General features: G+C 35.7%; 1 protein-coding gene across 2 annotated transcripts; it reads left to right on the top strand.

Annotated features, from left to right (window-relative positions):
• Nucleotides 1-237: 237 nt before the first annotated feature.
• On the top strand, nucleotides 238-21,162 carry LOC145230439 (ras GTPase-activating protein 3-like). 2 transcript variants are annotated; one of them, XM_080095866.1, is made up of 22 exons: nucleotides 238-409; nucleotides 11,971-12,112; nucleotides 13,312-13,423; nucleotides 13,522-13,639; nucleotides 13,699-13,788; nucleotides 13,930-14,012; nucleotides 14,088-14,241; nucleotides 14,508-14,611; nucleotides 14,715-14,813; nucleotides 14,868-15,027; nucleotides 15,099-15,253; nucleotides 15,317-15,560; nucleotides 15,714-15,837; nucleotides 15,963-16,069; nucleotides 16,128-16,286; nucleotides 16,361-16,449; nucleotides 16,515-16,707; nucleotides 16,780-16,940; nucleotides 19,370-19,417; nucleotides 19,662-19,762; nucleotides 20,047-20,308; nucleotides 20,420-21,162. In XM_080095866.1, the coding sequence occupies exons 2-22, from the start codon at nucleotides 11,980-11,982 to the stop codon at nucleotides 20,442-20,444; spliced, it is 2,721 nt and encodes a 906-aa protein (XP_079951992.1). In that variant the 5' UTR covers nucleotides 238-409; nucleotides 11,971-11,979; the 3' UTR covers nucleotides 20,445-21,162. The 2 variants fall into 2 exon arrangements, with proteins under 2 accessions (XP_079951992.1, XP_079951993.1); XM_080095867.1 differs by lacking the exon at nucleotides 14,715-14,813.
• Nucleotides 21,163-22,153: the final 991 nt, after the last annotated feature.

Genomic DNA, 22,153 nt, shown 5'->3' with positions numbered 1-22,153 from the left:
TACAATATTGGCTTAAACATATATAATTACTCTTGTTTATATTTGTTATATTATATTTGTTTGTTTTTTCTTTTGTTTTTTAAGACACATTTATGAGGTATATATATATATGCTGCAAACTACGGGGTAAATAAGAAGTTTTTTGATCAATCGGAATATCCTAATGTCTGTTAGGCCTAGAATCATAAGTAAAAACGTTTTATGTTCATTTATGTTTCGTTTTATAATTGGGTATTAAACCTTTATTTTTTGTAGACTTTTGTTTTATAAGTTAAGTTAATTTTTAGTTTCAACGCTTTTACATTTTCTACATGTACATTGATGATCACACAACTGGAGTAACTAATGATGAATCTTCCTGTCTAGCTGAATGATGGATGATGTCCATGGTTGACTTCTTCCATTTTAGGCATGTTCCCTGGGTTCTTGGTTCCATATATATGAGTCTCCTTCTCTGAAGGGGGGGGGGGCACTTTCTTGCTTTGTCCCTTTTTCTGTTTATCGCTGATTTTTAACCCCGGATGAGGTGGCAGTTGATCCACAGGCCTAAAAAACTTGAAATTATAAAAAGGAGGTGTACCCACATGTGCTAAAACAGTTATTATGGGTCCCCTTCCCTGAAGGGGACACATATTGTTTTTGTCTGTATTTTTTTTTCTGTCTAACGCTGGTTTGTGAGACGTGTTTGGTCAAGAAAGAGTGCTTTAAATTTATTCAAAATTACAGAGATGTTAGTTAATAATCCAAATTTGATCCTCCTGAAGTTTAACCCCGATTGACCCAGCGGTTCACCCACAGGCCCCCCAAAACGTATTTTTTTTTAAACGGCTGTACTGACTAAAGTACAGCGTCTTGGAGTTTCTTCCTTTGTTGTTTGGTGCAATGTAAGGTTTTTTAAAGAATTTTGTATGTTTTTTTCGGATTCACCCATTTTCACCCTTTAAACCCCGAAATAATCGGTTTTAGTAACGCTGGCTTGTGAGACGCGTTTGGTCAAGAAAGAGTGCTTTAAATTTATTCAAATTTACAAAGATGTTAGTTAATAATCCAAATTTGATCCTCCTGAAGTTTGACCCCGATTGGCCCAGCGGTTCACCCACAGGCCCCCAAAACGTAAAATTTTTAAAACCGCTGTACTGACTAAAGTACAGCGTCTTGGAGTTTCATGCTTTGTTGTTTGGTTTTTAAAGAATTTTGTATCTTTTTTTCGGATTCACCTATTTTTCACCCTTTAAACCCCGAAATAATCGGTTTTAGTTTTAGGGCAGAAATACAAGCCCTATGGTGCAGAAATATTTAAAAAAATAACAATTGTTTAAGCAGGGTATTCGTTTAGTGTTTAAAATTTTGCCAGTTACCTTTACAACCCATAATATGTGTACGCTATCAGTCAGATGTAAGTCCCAAGGGAGGAGTTCACTAGTTTACGATTAAGGCGGCAGAGCAGGAGTGCTCAGCTTGATGTCCGGACAGACGTTTTACGAGACAGTCGTTTGGGTGATTAAAAATCAGCTGTTTTTTTGTGCAGCAATGCTGTGTCGTTTTATTGAGTTATCACACACATTTTCAGTTTTGGCGAAGTTTTTACACCTAAGACGTAATTTAAACTCGATAAACGTACTTCGGTTTTGTTTATGTCAGGCAAAACGTCGTTGATCAACATAAATATGAAAAAATAAACTTAACTTTTTCAAACGCCGCGATAAATAGTCTTTAAATTCTCGTTGTCAGCTTGGCCGTCGCATAACCACGGGTCACTAAAGGTCAACTTTTAGGCATTACAACACAGTTAAGAATTTTTCGTCATAACGTATCTTCTTAATTTTTGACAAATCAATTCAAGAATTAGTACTTAAGTGATGTATAAATTAGGCTGAACGGTATTGTTAAACACTAAGGACTGCATGCTGTTAAAAACAGTGTCAAAAGGTCATTAAATGGTCGTTTTTGAGAAACAAAGTTAAGTGAAAAACAAGTTGTTATGTATACCTTTGTAGCAAATGACTTTTTTTATATAGTGTCCAATATAACAGTTAAGGCTTTCTAGGAAAATATGTGTTTGAAAACTGAACTTGAACGACAATATCAAGGTCAAAGCAAGAGATTAAATTGAAAGTATTTTCCCCGTTCTTTTTTCACCGATTTTTTGTAATTATATGACAATAATGAGGCAAAAAGAATACGGACAAAAACTTTTAAAGTTAAGTTAATGCTTTGTGAAAAATTTGTCCTTAAGAATCTAAAAATAACCGCAACATAGGTTTACCGTAAATCTGCATAAACACGTGTGTCCCATTTCGCATGCTTGCAAAAACAATTATACATGTAGAGACAATTGTGTATAGTATAATAAATTGGTAAATATCGTATAGAATATATAAAACTGAAGTGTATCAGAAAGCCACTTTTCTAGTTAACAGAGAGTTTCTGGTTTATTGTTTAAAAAACTTTAGAGCCAAAATATGTCCTAAACATTATTGTGTTGCTTCCAGGACTGTTCCAGGGAGACATTAAGATCATAAATGGTTTCTGCTTTATGTATGCTATGGTTTTCATGTTTAGATTGTTGTATCACACTGTGGGGCAGGGGCCACCAAACTTTTTCAATGCATGTCGGATAAGTTTAATAATGGCCGGATAGTTTACATGCCCTAGCGCCATAGGCGCCGAAGACGGGTATGCCAGGCATACCTGAACGAAAACTTCGGGTATGCCGCATACCCGAGAATTGGATCAACGTTAGTCATGCGTTTATGGAAATTATTGTGATACGAACCAATATGTAACATAAACAAGTGATTTCAATCGCGTTCATCGTTTCACAGCCCATGAATTGTTGGCATTGATTACAATTGTAACGTCTTCAAGAAGCATTGGAATTTAAACATTAAAGGGTATTAAAAAGCACAGCTAAGGTTGGCGTTCGCTTGCGGAAGGAGGAGAAACGCCGCTGCCCCGGGTTAAACGTCAACAATCACGTGATAAAAAAGTTTAGCGTTTGTGAACTAAACTATGAGAATACAGTCCAATCGTTGTTCTAACAGCTTCTACCGCAGGGACAACGACTGTCTAGTTGCAACCGAAAAAACAACAACGCTTTAAATTGAATACTGCATACAACTCACTGGGTTAAATATGCGACACGTTTTAAATGAAACAAGCGACTTTAAAACGTATATGAAACGATTTTTGTAGTGCCTAGGACAGAAGTATGTGCGCTTTGTTGCGTGAAAAAAAAATCTTTTTTGTGATAATTATTACAGAGAAAATAAATGTTAAACATTATAGCAATTTGCGACGCAAGGTGATGTCCGAGCTAAATCTATTTTATCTTTATTGTTCCGCCTCCCCGTAATTCCGGCAAATGGGTCCAATTGTTTGCAATGTGTAACGCGGTGTTACCGCGCACAAACATGCGTTGAATTGTAACACAAGCAGAAGAGCCTGGCGGTTGGATTACGTTGTGTAAACTCATATACTGCAAGAATTAACGTAATCCCACCATATGTGGCGACAGAAAATGATTTTGGCACTTCGTGACGTAATATAATATGGCATACCCGGGAAAAAGTGCCTAACGCTGTCTTTCCAAAGTAAGCCCGTGAGGCGATTTTTATAGGGGCGTCAAGATATGGTCTTTCTACCATCCCATTTAAAGTCCGGTGATGCGACTGTTAAACTGCATACTTAGTCTCATCCGGCGAGCAATGCTTGTATATTATGTCACAAGTAACAAAAGAAGGCAATTGTTTGTTGACAATTAACACTTATAGTCTTTTCTGTGATGTAACAAACTGGCTTTGGATCAATCCTGGGCATTGCAATCCCATGAAACTAGGTAATATCACTTCTACATATCGCGACAGAAAAACTTTCGTGAGGAGTAGATTAATTTTTAAATGTTACAAAGTTATCAATATGATTTGACAAACCAAAAAATGTGGTTGCGGCCTGGATGAAATGTTCTCGCGGGTCAGATCCGGTAGTTTGGTGACCCCTGCTGTGGGGGATAATGAGTGTTACATTTTTAATTGGTATTTTGCATGTACATGCATTAATAACTGCTGTGTAGTTGGATATTAACAGTTCACAAGTTTTTAGTTCCATCTTGGGGGTGCATATTTTGTTACTTTTACTTGCAAAAACTCATTAGTTGTGTATGTAAGGCCAAACATTTTTGTTGTGCAAAAAAGAATGTTCTTTTCCATGAGACCGCCCTGCAAGGTCATTGCAGGTTAATACATGCTTTGGCATGGTGCCAGGTTATTGCAGGTCCACATCTCTATATTCCAAAAAGGCAGTTGAGAAAAATTCTTGCACCTGTGTTAATTTGTTGGTGCATCTTTCATTTAATTTTTGTTTATTTGTTACTTAAACACACTAAAATTAAAAAATAATATTGGCAACAAGTTTTAAAACTTGGTCTGAATTCATTGTGACAGGAAGTATATTTGTTAAACGACACTTAGGTTTGTATTATTTTGACAAAAACTATGTCTCAGCAAAAACATTTTTGATTAGTCATTAAACAGTCATTTACATGGGCATCTTTTTTACATTCTGTTGAAGTATAAAGACTTCACTAGAAGTTTGAGTGCTTTTTATTACTTTGTCTTCGGAATTTAAAAATAATCACACAGTAAAGCCAAAACCTATTCCCACATACATGCATGTGGGATCTCATTCATATTTGCTTGCAGAACAAAGATGATCTTAATAGTAAAGATAAAAATAAAGGTCTGTAAAGATAAAAATCCAAACGAATGTAGGTAACCTGTGGCATACACACTGCTTACTAAGTAGTTGGCGAAACGCAATGGCTAGGCGTAATCATAAAGCAAATAATTTGAACTGTCATGTTTTATTTGCATATTTATGGGTCCCCTTCCTTGAAGGGGACACATCTTGATTTTACTCGATTTCTTCTTTTTTTTCTTTTTTTTTTTTTCTTCCCTGAAGTTTGTCCACCCCTTTTTGCCCTGAAATGTTTGATGGATTTGGATGAAACTTTCACAGATGGTAGATATAGTTATGTAGATGTGCCGTCTGCTTCGTTTGTCATGATAACCCCAGTATTTACCCCGCTAGCCCCCAAAATGTAAAATGTGGTTGGTGCGCACCACAAACGTTAGTTTTGTGTGATGTTATAAAGGCAACCATATATACATTACTAATGTTTGTGGGTTGTTTGGTGGATGTTTTTGCAGTTGACAGTCAGGGGGTGTTAACAGCATTATGATGTCAGAGGCAATAACGGTTGTTGCTCAAAAGCCCCTCCAGTGGCCAAATGTTTAAACATTTGCCGATTTGGACAAAAATTTACAGGACTGTGGATTGGGTTATTGTGGTTTGATATTTTTTTAGGTTTGGAGTAGAGACCAATTATTTACCCCACTAGCCCCCCAATAAGGGTGAATTGTTTAAGTAGTGTTCGAATGGGATGCAATTTGGACAGTTTGTCCATTGTGCCATTGTTAGGTGTTGATGGTTGTTTTCCAACCTGTAGCCCCAACATTTACCCCACTAGCCCCCTACAGTGGGTGAATTTTTATGGGTCCCCTTCCCTGAAGGGGACACATATTGTTTTTGTCCGTATTTCTTTTTTCTGTCTAACGCTGGTTTGGTCAAGAAAGAGTGCTTTAAATTTATTGAAATTTGGACATATGTTAGATATTAATCCAAACTTGGTCCACCTGAAGTTTGACCCCAAATTACCCAGCGGTTCACCCACAGGCCCCAAAAACATAATTTTCTTAAACAGTGGATTTTAACGCTCGTTTGGTGAAGAAAGAGTGCTTCAAATTTATTCAAATTCGGACATATGTTAGTTATTAATCCAAACTTGATCCTCCAGAAGTTTGACCCCAAATTACCCAGCGGTTCACCCACAGGCCCCCGAAACGCAAATGTGTCTAACGCTCGTTGGTCAAGAAAGGCACTGTAGGCAGAAGTCCCAAGAGAGTAGCTCAATGGTTTACGATATAGCAGGAGGGCTCAGCTTGACGTCAGACAGACGTTTTACAAGACGTCGTTTCGGTGATCAGAAATCAGCTGTTTTGCACAGCAATGCTATTTCGTTTTATTAAGTTATCACTCACATTTTCAGTTTTGGCAAAGGTTTCACACCTATGACGTGATTTAAACCTAATAAGCGTGCTTCGGTTTCGTATATGTCAAGCAAAACTTGTTAATCAAAATAAAGATGAAAAAATAAACTTGACATTTTTGCAAGATAAGTGTTTTTCTAAATGCTCGTTGTCAGGTCGGCCGCCGCATGACCACGGGTTACTTAAGGTCAACTAGTAGGTATTACTAACACAGTTCGGAACTTTCTTTCGTCATAACGTAGCGTTTTTTTGCAATCAATTTAGGAATCAATAATCAAGGCACGTATAAATTAGGTTAAACAGTGTTGTTGAACAGTAAGGACGGCGTGATATTGAAAACGGTGTCAATAGGTCAAACAGTCGTTTGGCGTGTGCACCCTGAAAGGTTACTACAGGTCAATGGTTTTGCGAAACAAAGTTAAATGAAAAACAATTTGTTATGTGTACACTTGTAGGAAATTGCTTTTTAATTTAAAGTGTCTGTAACACAACTGTTACAACTTTCTAGAAAAAAATGTGTTTAAAACCCGACCTTGGACGACAATATCTGGGTCAAGACAAGAGATTAAATTAAAGTATTTGTTTCGTTCTTTTTTAATGTTTTTGTAATTCTATGACAATAATAGTGCAAAAAGAATACGAACAATTTTTTTATTGTTGGGTTAATGCTTTTTAAAAATTCGTCCTTAAGAATCTAAAAATCACCGCAACATTTGTTTACCGTAAATCTGCACAAACACGCGCGTGGGGACCCATTAGTTTTTGTTTACAAAAACAATCATATGTGTAGATCAAATGATGTGTATAGTAAATTGATAAATATCGTATAGAATATATAAAATGGAAGTATATCAGAAAGCCACCCTTCTAGTTTTAACAATGTCTGAATTGAATGAAATTAGGACAGCTTGTGCAATTTTCCAATAATAGCAGCTGATTGTTGTGTTTTAGTCTAATTTTTCGCTATTTACCCCTTCATTTTTCAGATAGAACATACAATAGAAAAACCTTTAAAAATGCCCGAATGGAAGAAAATTTAGATAGTTTGTACTCCACATAGCATGTTTATTTATGCTCAGTACCAATCATTGTGTTTGACCTTACAATACCAAACTTTCACCTGGTTATTTCTTGAAATGCATTATTTACAACTTTGCATGTGTGGGGACCCATGAGTTTCTGCCTGCAGAAACAACTAATTTTATAAAAGACAGTGTATGATATGGGACCCAATATAAAATAAGTGTAGGGAATATATTATTTTTTAAATAGGTTATAGTGTATATGCAAGGGCAATATGTGCTAATTCACCCTTCTAGTTTTATTATGGGTCCCCTTCACATATTGGACACATATTGTTTTTGTCCGTATTTCTTTTTTCTGTCTAACGCTGGTTTGTAACGCTCGTTTGGTCAAAAAAGAGTTCTTCAAATTTGGACATGTGTTAGTTATTAGTCCAAACTTGATCCTCCTGAAGTTTGACCCTAAATGACCCAGCAGTTCACCCACAGGCCCCCAAAACACATTTTTAAAAACACGACTGTACTGACCAAAGTATATGATCTAGGAGTTTCATGCTTTGTTGGTGGTGCCATGTAAGATATTCTAAATAATTTTCTAACTTTTTTATTGGATTCACCCATTTTCACCCCTTAAACCTTGAGATAATCGGTTTTAGTTTTTTCAGTTTCTTAGGTCAGAAATACAAGCCCATTATATATATGTGCTAAAATGTAAAATTTGAAGAAAAAAAATGTTTGCAGCGGGTTACTCATTTAGTGTTCCAAATTTTGGCTCAGTGGCCAAATGGTTACCATTACAGCCCATAATATGTGTACACTGGAAAGCCCAAGGGAGTAATTCACTGGTATACAGCTGCGGCGATTTAATGCATAGCGGGAGATCGCTGCTTGAAGCCGTGGACAGGCGTTTTACGAGGCATTCTTTTTGATGATTAGACATCAGCGCAGTACTGCTATGTGGTTTCATTAAGTTCGCACGCGTATTTTCAGTTTTATAAAAGGTATTGTATCTTATATATAAGTGATTAAAGCGATATTTCGGTATTGTACATTTTATGCAAACGTTGTTGATTAATATGAAGGTAAAAAACTACATGTTTTCCAAAGATGCAGTAAAAAGTCATTAAATGGTCATTGACAAGTTGACCGCCTTATGACGACTGAAGGTCAACTTGTAGGAAACGCAGAACACAGTTTGAGAATGATTTTTTGTCACAACATAGCTTCTTTAATTTTTACACCAGAAACAATACGTAAGATAAATATAGGTTGGGAGAAACGATATTGCTAATCACTAAGGAGTGCATGCTATTAAAAACAGTGTCAAAAGATATTTAAACGTTTGGCGACTACACCGCGATAAGCTACTGAAGAACAAAATTTATATGACAATAATGATGCAAAAAGAATATGGACAAAAGTTTTTTGAAGTTGGGTTAATGCTTTCTAATAATTTGTCATCAAGAATCTAAAAATAACTGCAACATTTGTTTTCTGTAAATCCGCACAAACACGCATATGGGGACCCATTCGTTTTTGTTTGCAAAAAAATCATGTATGTAAATCAAATGATGTGTATAGTAGATTGGTAAATATCGTATAGAATATTGAAAATGGAAGTATATCAGAAAGCCACCTTCCTAGTTTCAAGACCTTATTAGCAATAAGTTGTGTTATGCATCTGTATTGATCTTTGGGTTGTAAAATTCAGAAACACACCTTATTGAGATAACTTGTAGTAAGGGATGTGACCGCCATTTTAGGCAGCCCTGATTTAACGAAATTAGCATTCAAATCATGTGTCTGTATTAAACTTTGTTGCTCCATACAGCATGTAATTTTTAAATATTTAAAGCCACCAAGTTCAAACATAACTACATATTTCCAGCTTACCTATACAAAGCTTAGTTATGGGTCCCCTTCCCTGAAGGGGACACATATTGTTTTTGTCTATATTTTTTTTTCTTATTATGGGTCCCCTTCCCTGAAGGGGACACATCTTGATTTCACTCTGTTTTTTTCTTGTTTTTTTCTGTTTTTTTTTCTGTTTTTTTCTTTTTTCCGCCGAAGTTTGTCCATGCACTTTTGGCATGAAATCTTTGGTGGATTTGGATGAAACTTTCACAGATGGTAGATATAGTTATGTAGATGTGCCATCTGCGTTTGACTTAATAACCCCAGTATTTACCCCGCTAGACCCCAAAATGTAAAATGTTTTTGTATGTTGCTGCGCACCACAAACGAAAGATTTCTGTGGTGTAATGGTATAATATAGGCAACAGAACATATGGTAAATGTGTTTGTGCATTACTTGGTAGGCGTTTTGGACATGCCAGTCAGAGGGGGTATTAACAGCCTTATGACGTCAGAAGCGTTAAGGAATGTTGATAACAACACCCCTAGTGGTCAGAATTTTAAACATTGTCCGATTTTGATAAAATTTTACATGACTGTCAATTAGTTCATTGTGGTTTCATATTTTGTACTTTTGGGTGTTAAAACCCATCAGTTACCCCTCTAACCCCCTAAAATGGGTGAGTTTTTTAAACGGTGTCAGAATTAAGTGAAATTTGGACAGCTTGTGAGATTTGTCATTTATAGGTGTCAATTGTTGTGTTTACCCCGTTAGCCCACCGAATTGAATGCAATTTGGACAGTTTGTTCATTTTGCTATAATAAGCTGACGATAGTTATGTTTCACTCTGTGACCCCAATATTTACCCTACTAGTCCCCTAAAATGGGTAAATTTGTGAAACAATGCAGGAATTGGTTGAAATTTTGACAGTTTGTGCAAAAGTCATCTTTAGGTGTCAGTTGTCACTTTTGCCATGCAGTCCCATCAGTTACCCCATTAGCCCCCTGAAAGGGTTAACTTTTTAAACAATGTCTGAATTTCATAAAATTTGGACAGTTCGTAGAATATGTCATTTTGAGGTGTTGATTGTTGAGTTTTACCATGTAGCCCCACTAATCCCTAAAATAGGTAAATTTTGCAAACAATTGCCGAAATTAAATGTTACTTGTGTAGTTTCTATCTCACACAGCATGAATATTTCTGCAGACTTTTTTTCGTCCTGTTTAAACTCATAGCACCAAAATTTATTATAATAGTTATTTTAAAAAATGCACTATTTACAACTTTGCATGTGTGGGGGACCCATGAGTTTCTGCTTGCAGAAACAACTAAAGGTATAAAATACAGTGGCTGATATGGGACCCATTACGAAATAAGTCATAGTATATGTGCAATGGCAATATGTGCTAAGCCACCCTTCTAGTTTCTTTTTTCTTTTTTTCCGTCTATCGCGGATTTGTTCCCACGTTTTGGTCAAGAAAGAATGGTTTAAACTTTTTCAAATTTACACACATTATAGATATTGGTCTAAAGATGGTCCATGTGAATTTTGACCCCGTTTGATCTCTCGGTTCACCCACAGCCCCCCCAAAACGTGAAATTTTTAAAACGGCTATACTTGCTAAAGTACTTCATTTAGGAGTTATATGCTTTGTTGTTTGGTGCAATATAAGGTATTTCAAAGAATTTTGTACCTTAAAAAAAGATTTACCCATTTTCACCCCTTAAACCCCAAAATATTCGTTTCTGTCTAACGCTGGTTTGTTAAATGCATTTGGTCAAGAAAGAGTGCTTTAAAGTTATTCAAATTTGCACAGATGTAAGTTATTGTTCCGAATTTGATCCTCCTGAAGTTTGACCCCAAACGACCCAGCGGTTTATCCACAGGCCCCCTAAACGAAAAAAATTAAAAAACGGCTGTACTGACCTTTTTATTGGATTCACCCATTTTTACCCCTTAAACCCCAAAATAAAAAATAAAAAGTTTTAGGCCAGAAATAAAAGCCCCAATGTGCTGAAATGTTAAACAATTGTTTGCAGTAGGTTATTCGTTTAGTATTTAAAAATTTGCCTTAATCGGCCAAATAGTTTCTTTTACAGCCCATAATATGTGGACACTGTCAGTCAGATAGAAGTCTCAACTCTCAAGGTAGTAATTCACTTGTTTACGATTAATGCGGGTGAATGCAGTGGGAGGCTCAGCTTGACGTCCAGACGGACGTTTTACGAGACAGTCGTGTTGATGATTAGAAATCAGCTGTTTTTGGGCAGTTATGCTATGTCGTTTTATTAAGTTATCAAGCACATTTTCAGTTTTGGAAAATTGTGTTTAAAAACTTAAGGTCAAAGTATAAGATTAAATTGAAAGTCTTTTTCCTGTTCTTATTTACTGTTTTTTGTAATTATATGACAATAATGATGGAAAAAGAATATGGACAAAACTTTTAAAGTTGGGTTAAGGCTAAAGTTGGTTACGTTTTTTCTTAGGAATCTAAAAATAACCAGGATGTTTGTTTACCATAAATCCGCACAAACGCACGTGTGGGGACCCATTCGTTTTTGCTTGCAAAAACAATCATATATGTAGATCAAATGATGTGTATAGTAAATTGGTAAATATCTAACAATGATTGTGCCCTATTTTTACTGGTACCAAATCGCATGTGCATATGTGTGGGGACCCATTAGATTATGCTTGCAGAAACAATTATGTTACAAAGTGCCAGGAAAAAGATAGGGGCTCAATGAAATGTAGGTGCCAAATATATATCCATTATAAATATTATAAATGGTATATGTGATACATCGTTAAATATGATGTGGTACATATAAACTGGCAATATATAGGAAAACCACTATTCTAGTTACATTTGTTGTCAATGCAATAAAGGGTCAGACTAATGTGCATTTATAAAAATATAGCTGGATACACATCATAACATTAGGGGTAGAGAAATCCCAAGTTAACTGAGATTTCTTGTGCAGTTGGTACTGATGATGTGTGGTGATGACATAAATCAATCCATAAATACTGACATGCAAGAAGACACCGGCCCCGAGCATTGTGCTACATCTAATTCCATGAATGAATCTGTAAAAGTTTTGGAAAATCTACAAATCAAAATAGGTAAATGCTCTTTTGGGGATGTTTCTGCTGTGTAGTTTAATACTGTGGAACACACAGACAACAAATATTGCCTTAAAAAGCAACTTCAACACACACACACACACACACACACACACACACACACACACACACACACACACACACACACACACACACACACACACACACACACACACACACACACACACACACACACACACACACACACACACACACACACACACACACACACACACACACACACACACACACACACACACACACACACACACACACACACACACACACACACACACACACACACACACACACACACACACACACACACACACACACACACACACACACACACACACACACACACACACACACACACACACACACACACACACACACACACACACACACACACACATAATTATGACTAATCTCAATTGTGTGACTCCCAGACATGGATTTGGTTTTGTCCTCGCATTGTTTGTAGATTTAATCCAAACCCAACTTTTTCAATGTGATAAAATGTTTTTGTTTTCAAATAACCGATTCACCTTATTTCTTTTGCTCATTTTAGTTAGTGTAACAGTGTTTCAACTTTTTTGCGGAAGAGTTTTTGACAGGCATAGTTTTTGTGGCCGTGACTTTAACATGTGGCGCTAATGAAAAAGATATTAGAAAAAAGTTCATCACAATACAACATGGGATTGAGTTTATCTTAGTAACAGGAATGGAGGGGAGGTCTCTGCAGTGTTTTCATACCCAGTTGCTCTGTAATTTTGTCTGGCTGACTGCAATATACCTGCTTCAGTAATTGTTTAGTTTCTGATCACAATATTAGGTTATTATAGGGCCCTTTCTTAAAGGGGTAAAGCAATCTTATTGCTAGTATAGTAGTTAAATATGCAGGTTAGGTGTTGTTGTTTTTATTTGATGATGTTATACTGTCATCAAATTAGTGTTAAATTGTTCCAGAGATGCCACAAATGAGGTATTGATGTTTTAAACAAGAACAATTTTTAAGATCTGTTTGTTTTTGTTAGTTGCATTTTGAGCTTCCCTGATGGGGAAACTTCCCACCCTTTCATTCTATGTTTTAATATATTATTCTATGGTGGCATGTACGAGATGTAACTGCTATTCAAGTTTTGTAATTGTTAACTCAGTTGAAATAATTGTTTGTATTATTTCTATTATTTTCACAGGGGAAGCAAAACACTTAATTCCTGGTAATCGTGACACGAGAAACTCTTATTGCTCTGTGTGTCTCGATCAAGAAGAAATATTTAAAACACGAATCATAGAAAAATCACTTAGGTGGGTTGAAGAAAACAGCTGTTTTGTAGCGGCCTCTCTCGCTACCGATATCGTGTGCCAGTTTAATATGTGTAAAATTGATTTTATTTTTTGTGTAGTCCTTTTTTTCAGGAAGATGTAGATTTTGACATCCCTCACAAATTCAGACTTCTTTGTTTTAACTTGCATGATGTTCAAGAAGATGTTTTGGTGAAACGAGATCACATTTATGCCAAGGTTGTTTTACTGGGTATAACCTGTTTAGCTGTATGTTCGATTTTTCACCTTTTTTGTAGGTTGCTATTAAAAAGACAGATATTGTAAAATACAATGCCCATGAACATTGGTTTCCATTGATGCCTGTTGAATCATGCAGCAAAGTTCAAGTAAGGAATTTGCTGATTAGTACATTTTTGACAAATTAAGTCTAAAAACAACTAACTTAATAAAATAAAACAAAAATAAACAATATTTTTCACTTTTAGTTTTAACACATTTGTAGTCAATTGTGCTGTGATGTTTTGCAGGGTCAAGTTTATATTGATGTGAAATTTAGTCATTACCAGTCTCTGGGTCTCAATGTTGAAGATGGACATAAACTTACTGTGAGGTAAAATGAAAAAGTGTATGTTGTTTCAGCTTATAAAATATTTTAATTATGTGTTTTTGCATTACTTTAATGTAGAATACCAGAGTGTTCTGGCTTGATGATTAGTAGTGGAAACTGTGACCCCTATGTTACTGTATCACTGCAAGGAACGCACAGAAACGAAACAAAAAAAACTCGTGTTCGCAAAGCCACTACTAATCCACATTTCGATGACGAATTTGTCTTTGAGGTAAGTTTCGATTGAAAACAGCATTTGTGTGTGCTCTTTTATAACTTGAGAAATGGAAAATGTTTACAACCCCACAGTATTTGATGACATAATTACCAATTTCAAAAAGTAAACATGTAATAATTGACATTTATTCTGGTAATTACTGAAATAACCATGTACTGGAGTAATTAAACACCAATTACAGATATTATTATGACCCAATACAATAGCTGTAATGAACCTGAACCAATTAGTAAATACATTGGGATTCTATATTTTTATAGTTGAATAAAAACAACAACCTTCGGAGATCATGGTTCGATTTAACATTGGGTGGAAATGAAATGAAAGTGGCTGACCAAGAACACTGGACAGCATTAACGTTAAAGTAATGGTTTTGACTAGTTTAATGGACTGCTACATGGCATGAGTAGTTGTAGTGCACATTTCAAGCATTTTTATTTTTTATAAATCTCAGTTACTGTGTGCAGGGTTGCGGTATACAGCTCAGGCACATTAGGAGATGAATTTCTAGGTGAAGTTAAAATTCCATTGTCATCACTGATTGATATGAAATGTCATGCTGGCTGGTACGCTTTACATTTACATGTTAGTAATTAGTACCAATGCTTTTTGAAATGCAGGTATTTGTTAAATGCGCGCTCTGGAAAAACAACTGGAAATGGAGTAAAAGAAGATTTTGGTTCCATTCGTGTGAAAATAGTTTATATTAAAGATTATGTTTTCCCTTCACATGTTTACAATGAGCTTCTTCAACAATTAGTGTCTTCAGTAAATGTAGAGGTATTTTTTTGTGATTCACAAGTGTATTTTGTTGTAATGTGTAAGGATTGAACTTTAAATATTTTTCACAGCCTGTCTCTGCATCATGGCCAAATATCATGTCCACAGTTTGTGGTGTCAGAAATCGTCCACAAGTTGTTCGCTCACTTGTAAGAATTTTTCTGCATCAAAGTATGTTGAGTCAGTTAATTGAACCACTGGCTGATGATGAAATTGACAGAAACCAGTAAGAATGTTTTACATTACTGGTCACATAGCTAGTGTATTTTGTTATCCATGTGCTCCTCAGGAGTCCAAGTACATTGTTCCGGAATTCCAGTTTGGTTTCTGGCCTAATTGAAGAAAGCATGCGCCTGGTTGGACTTAACTACCTCTTTAACATTTTGTCTCCATCCATTGAAAAAATCAAGACAGAAAAAAAGCCTTGTGAGATCGATCCATCACGTTTGGGGGCTCCAAGTTTTGCAATGGCATCCAGCACTTCATCAATAGATATGAATTCACAAGCTTCTGACCAGTCACAATCCAATATGGTAAAAAAGAACTTCAAAGTTAGCATTGCATTTTGTAAAATATTTCTAGAATCTGATTAAAAATGGTGTTTTCGAATTAACTGTTTGTTTTACATAAAACTTACGAAGAAACAGACATTAAACACCATAGTTTTGTTTATTTTGTTTGTACAGAACAATCTATGGGAGTATGTGCATCAAGTGGTCACAGCTATACTCAAGTCTGCACCACAATGCCCATCCTTGTTTTGTGAAATTTTTAATGGTTTAAGGAATTCTGTAACCAAACATATGCCGGGTATGTTTTTGTCTATATAATTTCCAGCCAATAGTTGAATGATGTAAAAAATTTAAATTGTGTAAACGATGATTACTATAAAATGCTTGTTAACTGTTTTGGGGGCAAACAAAACCTGTTTTTAGATGATGCAAATACTCGATACAGTGCTGTTGCAAGTTTCATTTTCTTGAGGTTTTTTGCCGCTGCTTTACTTTCACCTCGACAATACAAACTTGTTAATGAAGACATGGTTAGTAACATATGTTTTTATACCTGACAAAGACCAAATTTAATAACTGTGCTTGTAGGATGCCACTTCAAGTCGAACATGCACATTGGTTGCAAAGATTGTCCAGCATCTTTGTAACAAGTCCATGCCAAAAGCTGCCAGCACACAAACAGCATCATATGTCAACACATTTTGTAAACGATTTGTCACACAAGAACATTTGGACAGTATTCAAAATGTGTCTACTTGTTTTGTTGTGTATATTTAAGTTGTTTGACATGCATTTTTGCATTTAATGTATATTTTTTACAGTTTATCGATGTCATTTCTTCCACAATGAAATGTCTAGACAGCAAAGGTCGAACAAGTTCAATTTTAGAAAAGGTTATGCTTAAAGAAGGGTAAGAAAAATGTTGTAAAGCTTTTTATAATATAACAAAGGTTTGTAAATTTGATATTTTAACAGTGAAATGGTAAAAAGAGCTCAAGGACGAACATTTTTGCTGTCAAGAAAAAACTTCAAAACAAGATATTTCGCTTTGACAAATTACGAATTGTCGTATCGTAAAAACAAATCAAGTAAACCACTGTGCATTATTCCTGTGCAAGAAATTATAGGAGTGGAGAAACTTCAAGAAGAATCGTTTCGGATGGGTTACGTAAGTTGACATTTTTAGCAATAAACCCTTTTTAAGTTTTAAAGCAGCTGGGCTGTTGTTGTTTCTTTGAAGATGTTCCAAGTCATTCAACCAAATCGAGTGCTTTACTGCAAGGCAAACAATTCTGTTGATCAAAAGGAATGGATGGATGTACTGCTAAAAGTTTGTACGTGCAACAGAAATCGTGCTCAACATTATCATCCTGGTGCTTTCTTACAAGGAAAATATATTTGGTTGGTCAAATTTAACAGTTTAGATCAATATTATCATTGGAACAATACACAACACTAGTTTTAAAATATCGTTGCATTTTAACATTAGCAACATTTAGAGAGCTTAACTGGTAACTGTTTTATGGCTTCCTGGAGGAGACACATACTGTTTTTGTCCATATTTTTTTCTGGCCAACTCTAATTTGTTCCATACATTTGGTCAAAAAAGAGTGCTTCAAACTTAATCAAATTTACACAGATGATAGTTAGTTATTGCTCCCAAAGTTTGTCCTGTGATGACCCAGCGGTTCACCCACAGGCCCCAAAAACATAAAAGTTTAAAACTGCTGTTCTTACTAAAGTTCATGATCCAGGAGTTTCATACTTTGTTGGTTGGTGCTAGTGATGAGACGGGTACCCGGTACTCGGTATGTATATCTTTTTGAGACGGATACCCGGTACCCAGTTTATGTATATCTTTTTCGCTGTCACATGGAGATTACATTTTTCGGAATGTGTGTGTGCACGCCTGTACCCCCCTTCCCTGAAGGGGACACATATTGTTTTTGTCTATGTATTTTTTTTTTCTAACGCAGATTTGTTCCCACGTTTTGGTCAAGAAAGAATGGTTCAAACTTTTTCAAATTTACACACATTATAGATATTGGTCTAAAGATGGTTCATGTGAATTTTGACCCCCGTTGGATCCCTCGGTTCACCCACAGCCCCCCAAAACGTAAATTTTTTAAAACAGCTATACTTGCTAAAGTACTTCATTTAGGAGTTATATGCTTTGGTTTTTGGATCAATATAAGGTATTTCAAAGAATTTTGTACCTTAAAAAAAGATTTACCCATTTTCACCCCTTAAGCCCCCAAATTATTTGTTTCTATCTAACACTGGTTTGTTAATTGCGTTTGGTCAAGAAAGAGTGCTTTAAATTTATACAAATTTTGCACAGATGTTAGTTAAATTTGCACAGATGTTAGTTATTGTTCCGAATTTGATCCTCCTGAAGTTTGTCCCCAAACGACCCAGCAGTTCACCCACAGGCTCCCAAAACGAAAAAAATTAAAAACGGCTGTACTGACCCAAGTACATAATCTGAGGGTTTCATGCTTTGTTGGTTGGTGCAATGTAAGCTATTCTAAAGAATTTTGTAACTTTTTATTGGATTCACCCATTTTTACCCCTTAAACCCCAAAATAAATAATAAGTTTTAGGCCAGAAATACAAGCCCTAATGTGCTGAAATGTAAAACAATTGTTTGCAGTAGGTTATTCGTTTAGTATTTAAAAATTTGCCTTAATCGGCCAAATAGTTACTTTTGCAGCCCATAATATGTGTACAGTGTCAGTCAGATAGAAGTCTCAACTCTCAAGGGAGTAATTCACTTGTTTACGATTAAGGCGGGTGAATGCAGCGGGAGTGCTCAGCTTGACGTCCGCCGGACGTTTTATGAGCCGGATGTTTTACGAGACAGTCGTGTTGGTGATTAGATATCAGCTGTTTTTGCGCAGCTATGCTATGTCGTTTTATTAAGTTATCAAACACATTTTCACGTTTGGAAAATTGTTATTAAAAACTGACCTTGAACGACAATATCAAGGTCAAACCATGAGAATAAATTGAAAGTATTTATCCTGTTCTTATTTACTGTTTTTTTGTAATTATATGTATGACAATAATGATGCAAAAAGAATATGGACAAAACTTTTAAAGTTGGGTTAAGGCTAAAGTTGGTTAAGTTTTTCCTTAAGAATCTAAAAATAACCAGGATGTTTGTTTACCATAAATCCGCACAAACGCGCGTGTGGGGACCCATTCGTTTTTGCTTGCAAAAACAATCATATGTATTTTTTTTTTTACTGTTACCACTATTTTTACTGTTACCAATTCGCATATGCATATGTGTGGGGACCCATTAGATTATGCTTGCAGAAACAATTATGTTATAAAGTGCCAGGAAAAAGATGTGATACATCGTTGAATATGATATAGTATATATAAACTGGCAATATATAGGAAAACCACTATTCTAGTTTAAATAAGAAAGTAAATAAATTTAATCACAAACATTACTGCCAAGACATGCACTGATGATGACAACAGAGATTGTCGAAACGTCTGAACGATGTATTCTATATACACCACTACCTTGGCAGTAATGTTTGTGATTAAACTACTTTTCAAGTCCGTGTATAGTGTTCCAAAGTAAATAAAGATGAATAAAATATTAAAAATGTCATTTCCGCATACCTTTGTGTCAAGGTCTGTTAACATATTTTGACATCGAAGGCTGTACTTACGGCCCCCAAAAGCCTGCAGGTCCCAACCCCTGGTAATATACAAAATGGAACTGGAAGTGTTTCAATTTACAAATGTGTACCTTTTTTAAAACAGACTAAACTGTTGTCTGCCTTTTGTATGTGTAATTTATATATTTTTAGCTGCAATTCGACAACTCAAAAAGCTCCAGGATGTACACGTGTCACAGGGTAAGCCAAAAAGGAGTTTGTGGTTATTACTTAACAGGCAACACATTTTCAAAGATTTGGTGTTTAATCACTCAACAGTTTGATATAACTTGGTGCAATAAAATGAACAAAGCCAATCATTCTGAGATAACATAACCTTGCACAGAAGTGGCAACACAATGTAAATTCCATTTGTTTGGTGTAATTGAATCCATTGCTTGCCCATTTGCTAGAAAATTTATGATAAGCATGTTGTTGTGTGCAGACTTCCAGCCTCAATTCGTCTCAGCACTGATCTAGATCGTGAACTAGAAAGAATATACAGTTTACTGTCCAGCTCAGTTGAACGGATACATCAGTTGCAAGGTATTTTTTTGCACAGGTGTGTCAAACCATTTTGCCTGTAGGGTACTTATGATTCACAAAACATTGTGCAGGCCACAGGATAAAAGAAAACATTGTGCTTTAGTTTCTTCTTCAAGTTGCTGCAAAAATAGACAAATCCTTGCACTGAAATTACATAAAGATAAAACTGGAACTATGTTCTAGATGTGTGTACTACATTAAACCTTTGCCTTGAATGATTCAGCCAACACACTTAACCTGCATATAAGGTTGTTTTGGTACAACTAAACCAATTTGCATTTCAGAGGAATGTGGAGCACGAGCTGTGTATGTTGGACCTCAACTTCCATCCTCAAGTCAGTTTGACTCCGAAGAAAGTGTTTCTGTTGAGGATACAGACATAGAGCAAAGTTTACCACCTCCAAATCCAAACAAGTTTGATGTTGAAGATCCCCAACATACATTTCGAACTTTGTGTTCCATGCTGGAATGTATTTCTACATTAAAAGAACTGCATGAGGAATATTTTACCGCCAGTGGTGCAAACGATGCAGAATTAGGAACACAGTAAGGTTTATGTGTATTTATATCAACAACAAATATAACGTTTTGTAATCGTCATTGGCTACAACTATTTTACATGAAACAAGAATTTCAGGACCAGTTTTGTTGTTACAGTGAGCGACCATATGGGGACACCTGACACATCTAGCAACCCTACGTAGTTGGTTCAAGGTGTAAAAAGGATTAGAGAACTAGTAGCTTGACTGAGAGGAACAACAGCAAAAAAGATTGTGTTATTTACCTGTAATGTTGGTGTAAAACACTGAATTTTAACTGCCTTACTGCTTTGCATTGAACTCTCTTCATTGGTAAGTTTTTGCTGACATCAGCATAGTTATTAAGTGCCAGAGTAATAGTATGGTCAATGCCTGTTGATGTAAACAAACTTAAAAAGTGCCACAACAATTTGTGATGGTGTATACCAGCATACTAAAGTGACTTACATGTATCATATTTTAGCTACATTGTGCAAGTTTCTGATGCCCAGTTTAGTAGTTGTTACTATGGGTTATTTTGGCAATGTCTGCATTCATTGTCATTGCAACTTTTATATTGAATTTTTATTCATCTTACTTTGTGACTGGTGCAGCGATTATAACTCCTATCTTATTTTACACACAACATTATTGACTTCTTATATTTGAACCACTGACTCCAATTTCATTCTGTGAAGAATACATTGAAACTAACCATGTTTTATCAAAATATTTGCACTTTATAAATTTTTTAATTTGCATTTTCCTGAAATAGCATTAAGTGGCCTAAATGTCCTGTATATTTTATTTTATTTCTGGCTGTGAATGAAATGACACATGTTGGACCTTTTCAGTGAATATGTTTACAAATCTTACTCTAAATTTCGTGTGGTAATTTGGGATTTGGCATAATGTTCAGTGGGTTTTACACTACTTATCAGCATCGGTTGCTATTATAATAAGTATGAGACTGGTGCATAGGGTAGTGCGACGTTCTGTTGCACTACCTTACAGACCAATTAGAAAGACTGTCTGGATTGGAAGTATATGTCATGACATGATAATACGCAAATAAGACAGACCTGATGCCTTATTTGGAAAACTTGTGTATGCGATACATTTGAAAATCACCGATTCTTCAGACGGTATTAAAGCAAAAAATAACATAGGATCAACAAAACCGTTATGTACAGCAAAAGTGTGTCAGTAAAAACGCACATACAGGTTGGACGAATTTTGTAACAATACGGGCTTCTAGCATACTCTCGCTATTAATCACTTACAATTGGAGGCGAATAGTGCAAATCAATATCAATCCTTGCTGATAGAAAGCAGAAACCCGGGCATAATTTTAGTAAAAGCAAATGTCACCATATTTGGAGCATAGTGAAATGTAAGTGCCGCAGGCGGAAGTCAGTCAATTTCCACCCTAAAGTTTGTCTGGGTCAAACCGTAGGCTTGTAATCGAAAGCTACATTTACAGGTCCAGTAATTTAGGCCCGAATTATTTGACAGATAACTGTCGTTTTCAGCACCTTTTGCGAATATATTTCGAATGAATAAACTTAATTACGACGCAAATGCGGGAAAATGTGATTTCAAGTTTAGCTTCAGCTACTAATAAGTGGCCTAAACCGACTCGAATAGTTTAACACGTGTGCAAATAAAAAGCTCGACCCGTTTTCTCTTAAAAAAGAAAAAAATTGCCTCAAAGATTTAAATCGGGTGCATGTATTGCGATATTAAAGCGAATTTGCAAGTTGTTATGATGACATTCCTATCGTGACGTCATCTACACACAATTATTGAATAGGTAGTCTATAAACGTCCCTTTCTTTCCCTTACCATATGCAGCCTAATAGATTTTATTCCA

Source organism: Phallusia mammillata, chromosome 5, assembly GCF_965637545.1.
Source record: "Phallusia mammillata chromosome 5, kaPhaMamm4.hap1.1, whole genome shotgun sequence".
Classification (NCBI taxonomy): domain Eukaryota; kingdom Metazoa; phylum Chordata; class Ascidiacea; order Phlebobranchia; family Ascidiidae; genus Phallusia; species Phallusia mammillata.
The sequence above is the reverse complement of the archived record's forward strand: the minus strand, read 5'-3'. Positions and strand labels throughout refer to the sequence as shown.